Genomic DNA, 10,257 nt, shown 5'->3' with positions numbered 1-10,257 from the left:
GCTGAAAATTTTTTTTTGTTTAAATTGAAACATTTTCAAAATGATTTTCTTTTTAGGTATTTTTAGAAAAGCCTCTGTGCACCACCTCCCTCTGAGGCTACTGCTCTGCAGCTTTCGTATAATTCTCATTTTATATTAAAATACGGTTAACCAAACTGGCATTATGAATAGTCGTTCCCCACTTATCTGGATTACCTCTTCAATTATCATTTACTAAAATCAGAATACTATTATAGAACAATATAATTACTTATTAATACCATTTTGATTTAAAATATCATACGTATAAATATATAAACAATGTATTATATCTTGCCAGTTTATAGTCATTTTTGGATTCTTTTTCATCTTATAATCACCGTCAATATAGAACATTATAATATAAAATAATAGGAATGGGAAAGAATATTTTTTTAAAATACGCCTTTATATAATCACGACTATATAGAGCACTATAATTCTATACTTGCAAATTAAAACACTAAATATAATAATGTGATTAATTTCTTTAATGTTGATATAGAAGGGATAGAAGAAAAAAAATGCGGAGAAAATATCTAAATTTTTTTGCCAATGAACAACTAAGAGTGAGTTTAGGATATAGACTCGGATGCAGCCTAGTTCTGCAGCCTCCTGGTAAATGTCAAGTGAAGGCATGGCTTCAATTGCATCAACGACACTTTTCAATAAACAAATTATTAAGCCTCCTCTAAAAAAAGATGACGCCTAAAACCTGATCACTGTATCCTGTGCAATAGGCAAATCATTGCAGCATGCTTACCCAGGCAAAGATTAAAAAAATAACCAAGTACAAAATCACTAGCAATTTTATATTCCGGACAATTGCAACTTATACATAAACTGAAAGTTCGCTCATAACACTTTTAGTTTTAAAATTTAGCTGAATTTCTATTCCTTATACAGAACATAATAATAAACATTTTTTTTAATCTAACTAATGTTCCCTTTTAGGAACCTAATTATGTTTTTCTTAAAATTACTTTGGTTTGAAAATTTTTCTATATAGCTTTTTACATTATATTCATTATTGTGAAATCATTTTTAAAGTTTTAAATAATTTTTATAATACGTTCCAATTATTGCACCTTGAAGTACACCTTTATATTTTACAAAATAAATGGAAAATTTTTGAAACTTCGTTAAAATAAGAGATAAATTTATGATTCATAACTCATAAGTTGGCAACTCTCTGATTCATTATCAAATAAACGAGAAATTTCTGTTGGCGATAGTTTTTAATTATATTTATTGATTAAAATGAAGAAATATTTTTTTATTTTAAAATTTTATATAGTTCTTAAATTATTATTTCAAAAATTAGATTAGAAATAAATATAACCGATATTTTCTATCAGATCGTACCGGCACATCTCATTTTAAATATCGGTTATCGGCCGATATTATAAAATTTCGCGATCCGATTCGATAAAATGGCGTAATGGAAATCCGTTTTTCAATAATGTGGATAAATTTAATTAATAAACATTTCCGCCATATTTTTATTTTTTTGAATAGTTATTTTAAAAAATTGGCGATTTTTCTATAAAAATATAACTTTTTAGGTTCGTAGAATACAAATCATAATTGATCATTATAATACACTTAAAATGGCTCTTAATGTTTTGGTGTAGTTAAATTATAGATGCTATACTAATAAAGTTATATGTAGTTGTTAAACACGGTTCGTTTTGAGCCGATGTTTTGATATCCGGGATCGACAATCTGCCGATATCAATTTAATCTCGGAACCGCCTCCAAAAAGCGATATTTAATAGTATATTTGTATTATCTTTTATTTATCTTCATTTGTATACATTTATTATCTTGATAAGCGTTTTTTTAAATTAAATATTTTCGAGGCAAGACAAAGCTAAAAGATGGGGAAAGTTTATCATACGATATTTTTTGAACTGAAATAAAATACTTTTCAACTATTTATCGCTCGCCAATATTGAATAGTGAAGAAATGGGGGTTTAATTTTTTATAAATGATGAGTTTATACCAAACTATGTTAATTTTTTAAAAAAAACGGCAAGTAATAGCAGGCAGGCCATAGCCATAAGAATAATATGGTGCCATCAAGATGAAGCCCAGGTTTTATCGAATATTGTTTCTTCAAACTTAAGAATTTTACTTAATCTTAAAGCATACAAATGAGTTTTCAATTTATATTTGTCATATATTTATAATTACAAATCAAAAAAAATTAGCATATTTATTATATATAAATGTATAAAATAAATTATAAATATGATTGGCTAAACGATATACATAGTTAAACAAATCGCGTTAAAAACGGTAGCCAATTCTATCTTTAATCAATTTAATCTTTAAAACATAATCTAAAAATAGTTTTGATAAAAATCATTGCCTTTTATTAGTTCTTCTGACGTCATTGTATAATTCATCCATAAGGCAATAGGATTCATCATCGATCTGCACAAACCCACCCACTCTGTCACTGTACACGTATTGTGGAGAGTGAATCGAAGGTCCGTCATAGTCGTTGTCGTAGTCGTACCCGAATGGCGAAATATTTTCGTTCTGATCGTCGTACACAAAATCTCTTTCATCAATCTCATACTTTTCGGTGTCTCTCTGCTGTGTGTACCTATTGACATCGTTATTATTAAATTGAGGAGTATCATTTAAAGTATTGGCGTTGTTATAATAATTTCGATTAAAATTATCAAGGTTATTTGTGGTGGGGGTGAAAACGTTGGGTTGGCTGGGAAATCTATTTGTAAGATCATATACATTGCCGAATGCTGCCATCCCACTATTCTGATAGCCGAAATCACTGGGAATAAAATTGTTAGAGTCATTCAAGGAGGGATGATCAAAGAAAGAAGGAGCAACAAACGATGGGTTTTGTGAAACTAACCCGAGCAATAATTTTTGCAGAACAGCGGAGGTAGTGTCTGGATCATTGCCAAGTTGGGACATCATCATCATCCTCATAAGAGCGTTTTGTTGGTCAAACTGTTTAAAATTATTTTGAACCGTTTCATATTTGTTATCTGTCTCGTAATGTTCGTATTTTGGAGAAGCGCCATAATTTATGGAGTTCCTGGAACCTTTCGAAGTAGTTTTGGAAGAGCTTCGGGAGGATTTGTTAGAAGATGTTGATGAAGAGGATGATGAAGAGGGAGATTTGTGAGGAGATTCTGTGGATCTGTGTGGCACAAGATGAGGCGAGTCTTGCCTTCTATCCACTTTAGATAATTCTTTAGAGTCAGTCACGACATTGGCCTGGTTATCTTCAGTAAATTTGGATTCAGAATCGCCGGTACTATTAATCGTATTGTCCTGAATTTCTTTAGGCATCAATTTGGATGATTCTTCTTCGGTGCGTAGTTTCTTGTTTTTCTTGCTGTTAGAACTGCCCTGTCCAATTTTAGCTATATTTCCTTCTTCGAGTGATTTGTTTAGCAAACGTTCTAATTTGTCCTTTTTGGCACGTTTTTTGAGCATCTCGAATTTCATATACCTTTGTAGCAAGGAGGGAGCGTTTGAGGTGATGGACGTTGAAGCAGAGATATTTTCGGGGGCTGATGAAGGCTTAAGGCTTTGCTCAGTGGCCGTTGTCGATGAGGTCGATTTGTTGAGGGCGGAGATCTGCTTATTGTCTAAGTTGATTAAAAAGATTAATTATTCTTATTATTGGGTGCGACTCATAAATATTTATGTTTTAAAAAAAATATAAGTTTTAGGACCCATGGATGCCTGTATCCTTTTCCCAAAAAAAACTTGGAGACTCTTTTCGTTTAGCAAGCTGGTCAATAGCTCCGCTAACTTTTCGTAGTTTCCTTTTAAACGACTCGTTATCCTTGTTTCATTCTTTAAATTTTTGCGCATGGACATTATGCTCTCCCCTAAAACGTGGTTCAAACTATACGCGGATTCGAGGGCGGATCGAGTGCTAGACGCGGAATCAAAAGAAAACATGGAAGAGGGTGTAGGGCGAGAAGGCGTTTCATTGTGTTGCGAAGTAGACTGAGGAACGATTGGAGGTAAAGCTGGGAAAAATATTTTAAAAATGTTAGTTTTTCGTGGTTCGTAATTATAACGGATAAATTTAGCATCTTTAAAAGAAGTGAAAAATAATTCAATTACCTAAAAAATATCTCCATAATTAGATATAGAAAAATGATGTTTTTGTTCGTAAAAATTTCTTAGGTCATGCCATGTCAAATCGATCACTATTTTCCCAATCCCTTCGGGGCTTGGAAGTCATACATAACCTAACGCAATATGGCGTCCTAGCATTTTGAACGTATTAAAAGTCAAAAAATGCGTTTTACGCTTATCTATTACCATTTAATAAAAAAAATATTAAATAGTGATTTTAATATCGCAATACAGAGTTTCTTTGTCTTAAATAATATTTTACACTTTTGTTATTGTAGTGGTCCATTTAACCCCATTCTAAAGTTTAAAAATCCTTCCAAAAAATAATGGGTTTCTCAAATTTTCGTAAAAATTTTATGCGAGTGTCACTAAGACCAATCGTATAAAAAAAAATTGGAATGTCAGATTTTCCTCTTTAATAAGGGAAAATCGTTAAAAACAAACACATGGGAATCTTTAAGCTTATAAGTCAGAGGAGTCCTGATCCAAAATCTCAAGAGAATTTAAAATTAAATAATAAAAAATGAGCCATCAACTTATTCGCTCTTAAATTTCAAATTAATCAATGATTCATGACCACTTCCATATGATCAAGAAAACTTGTATTTATTTTTATAAAAATGCCCTTATTGGCTAATATTTTCAAATATTTTTAAAGTTATAATTATCTTGTATATTTAATAGGGCCGCAGAGATCCACAATTTTTTTTTCTCCCCCATCTGGTATTTGCCGATACTTATTTCAAATGGTAACGATACCAATCCGATACTGAAATTTCCATTCATTTTTTTTGTCATTAAAAATCTGTGAAAGCGATTTAATTAGAATATTCACTTATCCAGTCTTCAAAGCTTTAAAATTCTAAAAAATGTGTCTTATCTTTAAATTTGTAGATAAAGGGTTTGCATTTATAAAATATACAGTAAATAATGTCTTATTTTCTTGAGTTATAGCCCTTAAAGTATGATTATACACATAATCCTATATTATTATATTTTTTTAATGACTATCAGAATTTTCACTCATCTATTTTAGCCTTAATGCAGATAAGTATAAATAAATATGCTTAGCACACTATATATAATATTTCATATTAAATTTTCTGCATAAAAACTATGTATCTTTGTTTGAGTAAAAAGTTAGAACAAATTAAATATCAATTAATAAAATAATATTCAATAATTAAATCATAATATTATATATTTTTCTTAACAAAGATAAAAGCCTCAGGTTTATGTAATAATAAGCCCTAAGAGGGCAATCTAGATATAACCAGCTGTGCTGAAGACTGATTCTGATGGAACACTTGTTGCAGAAGATGCCAAAAGTGCAAGGTTTGCCAAAGTTAAAAACCTTTTGAGCATCAAATCTCAAATAATAATGAGAATCGATCGGAGAATAAAATATTGATATCTTATAATTAATGTAATTAAAATTCACATGATTTTTATTTACTATGAGTTCTTTCTTAATAAAAAAAAAACAATGGAATAAAGAATACACAAATATTTTGGGCAATTTTTTCTGTTCAATAGTTTCTTTATTCGAGTAAATATAACTAATATTTTATATTCAGTTGATTTATACAATTTTCATCTTCTATAGTTAGCCTTCCTTCATAATTTTTTTTAATGGGAGTTATGAAAATTTATCATGAAAGAGGGAATGTTCAAAAATATTTATAAAAATCGGTTAATTAATTTTTATAAAAATTGGAGGAACACAAGGATTCTAAACTTTAGAATGGAATTAAATAGAATCGTCACATTAAAAAAAAAAAAATATTAAAAGATTTTTTAAAAATAAAATGTATAATACACTTCTTTTGATATTAGAATCATTATTTATAATTTTATAGTTTTTAGTAAATTGAACACTATTAATCAGGTTCGGGCCTAATATTTTTAAATAAAATTCGGGCCGGGTCGGGTAGGGCCTTGGAATTTTTTTAAAATGTATAAATTTATCAATTTTATATTGAATTTTTTATGTAAAATAAAAATATTTGATTTTATTTACAGAACTAGACGCCATATAACTTATGTCTTTAATTTGAGTAATTATAAAAAATTAATTTCTATATTTAAATAAGTTCAGGCCGGGCCGGTAAATTTTCTTAAAAATAAATTCGAGTTCGGGCCGGGCCGGAAAAATTTTATAAAAAAAAATGAGGGCCAAGCCCGGCTTGAAAAATTAGGCCCGGTGCCCATCACTAATGTGCACCTTTATCTGTATAAAAAAATTTAAGCCAAATCCCAAGGGGTCCAGAGAAAAAAAAATCATTTCTTGATGGATACCCTGTTTAAATAAATCGCTTTTGAATGGAGTAGATAATCAATCAGGTAGATATTGTTCATAAGAACTTTTAAAAAATATGCTTAAAAAATTGGCGGAATAAATGAAAATTTAAAAAAAAAAACCTCGATACTTTTCCAAGATGTCTGCCACGGTGTCGAGGATTGGCTGATCCTTGAACTTCCTCGGCATTTTGTCCTTCCAATAAGTGATGGAATTCTTGACTCCTTCTCCTTCTTCCCCATCTCCGTTAGTTTCCTGATCGCTATTACCGGATAGGAAAGAGAGTCCCAATTCATGATATTCGCTCGTTAAGTAACTGTCGTAAATACACTTTTTGGCCTTGGCGGGTAATCTCACGATACCGTCTGGTGACGTTTTCGCGTTTTGGACGAGAAACGCTAGAAGGCTTTCGAATAAGTTAGGCCTGGATTCTGACTTATTTTTCAAGCCAAAAAATTTTTAAAAATGAGTTGAATGATATATTTCCATCTAATGTAAATTCGTGCAAGGTGGGAGAGGGGGGGGGGCATATTTAAATAAAATAGATTCTGCTATATAACATATCCTCCATTTCTTATTTTGATTTATTTTTCTTTGATCATATAAAAAACCAGATTTTCACGTATCGCTTTTATCACTTTAATATTATTGTTAGATTTAATGAATTCTCATGTTTTGAATATTCATCCATTCAAATTTCATTGCTACGGTTAGTGTTGTTAAACGGATCGATTTGAGCCGATTTTTAAAAACGGCTAACTCGATATTTCGGTCGGAAAAAAATTGACTATTATCCTCGAGATTTCGCCAACAGATGTCCGAAACCTTGTGCCATCTATGACCAAAAATCTTCAAGCTTGGGTAATATTATTCTGTATAAAATATTGAGTCGGCCGTTTTTTTAAAATAGGCTCGAATCGAGTCGTTTAACAACACAGGGTTCTGGAATGAACTAATGAAGAAACAGGGGTAGGTGCAGCCATGGCTGTTAGCAGCTATGGTAAATAATTAATAAAAAAAATGGATTCTATCAAAGTTAAGAGCATTGGAGACAATAACCAACCTTTAAAACTATTTCTAATATGAAATTAGTAAACAAGGTAACTTATTCTTCGTCATAAATAAAGGCAGTTGAATAATTAAAGGCTTTATTATATTAATTTTATTGAATTATCAGTAAAATAAAGAGTTAAGTTGATAAAACGTATATCATTCGCATTACGTTACGTAATAACCTTCTTTTTGTGATATTATTGAACAAACTATATAATAATTTCAGAAATGAAACTTTATTTGTTAAATTTCTTATTATAATATGATATAAAGTAACATGAATATCAATATTTTTCAGAAATCAATTTTATAATATTATATTTAAACGTTGGTGCATACCAAATAAGCCACATAATGGTCTTTGCAGCTCAGGTGGTCGATCATTTGGTGGGTAGATAGTGAGGTCTTGTTTGAAAACCCAGTGTCACATTTCAAGCATATCCATTTACTGTATTTAAAAGAGGCATCTTCAGTATTGCATTCATCTATGGGAGTTATGTATTCTTGCCCTTGGAATTGATATATTTGTTAAAAACTGGTTATTGTCAAATGAATGTTAGTGTTATATTGTGATTCAACGTGACATTAAAATCATCCATTTTGAACAAAGTATTATAATAAACCATTCCATTTGGTGGATTTGCCTCTGAATTAGAGTAAAAAATATTTAAAACTGGAGGAAGGGGGTGAATCTTGACCTGTCGCCAGTAAATTACTTTGTTTAGTAAGGATGTGGGTAAACACCAAAATTGTTTAAAAAACTCAGCCTTGATGTGGCAAGAAAAAAAATACAAGTCTCAAGGCTTAGATATGTTTTAGCTTGTGGGTCTAATGAGGAGCCAAATTGGCAGATTTTACAACTAATTTGCCTAATTCTAATTGGTAAAAGATATATATAACTATTATAAACCTATCAAAAGAGTTCCAAATAACTCAGGAGGTACATGTTTCATATCCAAAGTTTCATGACTATATTTTTTGTACAGTCCTTCTATTCCATCTTCTGATATCAAGCCATGTTTCAAATAGTTTTATAAATTATATAAGGAATTAATTTTTATTTATTGATTTATGAAATAATTTTTTAATAATTAATGAAAATATTGAAAAGGAGAAAATTTATTTATGGAGTCATTTTAGTCCCAAATATTATAAAATGTATCCTATACCATATATTGCTTGCTTTAATTAGTTGATTTTCATTATAAAAATTATTACAAAAATTTCAAATTTAATGTTAATATTCTTAAGATTTTAAAACAATTATACTTGCTAATATGTATATTTATGTTAATTAATTTTAAATTAAACCTCATAGTGCACTAATTATATATATTTATAAATAAACTCTTTGAACGTGTATCAGGGGGAAAAAAATAATTTTCCCAGGTTTTAACAATTTTATAAATGTTTTATTACCACCAATTATTGTTTTGATAGCAAGAACCTATAAAAATTTATATGAAATAATAATATATAATAAGTATATTATGTAATATTTGAAGAATAAACATTATAGAAAAAAAAAATATGCAAAAGATTAAACAATTAAAAAATCAAAGATGTTTTGTGATAAAGGTAAAAATTTATTAGATCTAATATTCACAAATATACAAAGGCTAGACTATAAATATGTGAAAGATGACACTGGAATATCTATTTTATTTTCCCCCTAGATTATAATAAGAAAATATTTCTTTTTATAAATTAAAAATTTTATTTTAAAAAAGGAATGACAAGAAATATTTTGACTATAAAATATTCTTACAAAAATTTACATGTAGAAATTAACAAAAAATATTTATGTATATATAGATAACCCAGTTGTGTTGAGATTCATTCATGTGGTTATCGTTTGCATTATTTTTGGCAACGTAGTAACATACCTTGTATTAATTTTGCAAAATGTGTATATGATATGGTAATTACTTCACAGACATAGCAATCTAAAATTTTTTGTTGAAGTTTATGATAGTCCATCTTATAATGCATATCACATTCCTATATAAGAGTTTTAGTTAAAGAACAAATATATAACAAACCTTTAAACTTGAAAAATTAATCTTGCATACAAAACATTTAGGCATTGTTTCGACTACCTATGAATTTGTCGATGTAAAATATTCATTCCAAGTTGTCAAATAATATAATCGTCGTTTTATATGACATTGACATATTTAATTTTGAAACTTTCATAATTTATTTAATATATATTCTATTGATTTTTATTAAAATATATATGCAAATATTATAAAATATTATTTAAAAATTAACATGGAAGGTGTAATATAAAGTATACGGTAAAATAAAAAAAAAAGATCAGGTGGCGAGGTCGGGCCAAGATGTTTTAAATATTTGATATTTAGATTTGATTAAAGAGATGGCTATTTTCTACTCGAGTTAATAAAATTGAGAAAGGTATGATTTTTTGATTGACTTGTATATTATTTTAAAGAGATCTAATGCCGCTGGTTCAAAAGAGCAGGTTGATGTAGCTGCTATGGGAACAAAGTGGTTGTCACACATTAGGTGCGAATATTTTTGATTTTTTAGAGATTCCGCTCTATTAAGGGGATTATGCAAATTATTAGATGGGGCCATGAGATCAATGCAGGTAAAATCCCACATTAAAGGCTTTCCCATTAAAAAAGGTACGATTGTTTTGCCGTCAGGGCGTTTTTTATCTAGAAAAGATGTAGGTTCTAAAATACAAGAAGAATTGCTTTTATTTAAAAAAGAAGATATTATTGTA

General features: G+C 29.1%; 1 protein-coding gene across 3 annotated transcripts; it reads right to left on the bottom strand.

Annotated features, from left to right (window-relative positions):
* Positions 1-2,223: 2,223 nt before the first annotated feature.
* Positions 2,224-9,623, bottom strand: LOC135928100 (probable serine/threonine-protein kinase DDB_G0282963). 3 transcript variants are annotated; one of them, XM_065464448.1, is made up of 9 exons: positions 9,548-9,623; positions 9,435-9,506; positions 9,326-9,391; positions 8,925-8,952; positions 8,416-8,508; positions 7,845-8,014; positions 6,575-6,887; positions 3,739-4,041; positions 2,224-3,651 (listed from the first exon to the last, which is right to left on the bottom strand). In XM_065464448.1, exons 1-9 carry the CDS (start codon positions 9,590-9,592, stop codon positions 2,387-2,389), a joined length of 2,355 nt encoding a protein of 784 aa, XP_065320520.1. In that variant the 5' UTR covers positions 9,593-9,623; the 3' UTR covers positions 2,224-2,386. The 3 variants fall into 3 exon arrangements, with proteins under 3 accessions (XP_065320520.1, XP_065320521.1, XP_065320522.1); XM_065464449.1 differs by lacking the exons at positions 8,925-8,952; positions 9,435-9,506; positions 9,548-9,623 and having other exon boundaries at positions 2,225-3,651; positions 9,326-9,370; XM_065464450.1 differs by lacking the exons at positions 8,925-8,952; positions 9,326-9,391; positions 9,435-9,506; positions 9,548-9,623 and having other exon boundaries at positions 2,226-3,651; positions 7,845-8,374; positions 8,416-8,505.
* Between the last annotated feature and the right edge of the window lie 634 nt (positions 9,624-10,257).

The sequence above is a fragment of the Gordionus sp. m RMFG-2023 genome, chromosome 4 (genome assembly GCF_954871325.1).
Source record: "Gordionus sp. m RMFG-2023 chromosome 4, tfGorSpeb1-WG-v2, whole genome shotgun sequence".
In the NCBI taxonomy this organism is placed as follows: Eukaryota; Metazoa; Nematomorpha; class Gordioida; order Chordodea; family Parachordodidae; genus Gordionus; species Gordionus sp. m RMFG-2023.
The sequence above is the reverse complement of the archived record's forward strand: the minus strand, read 5'-3'. Positions and strand labels throughout refer to the sequence as shown.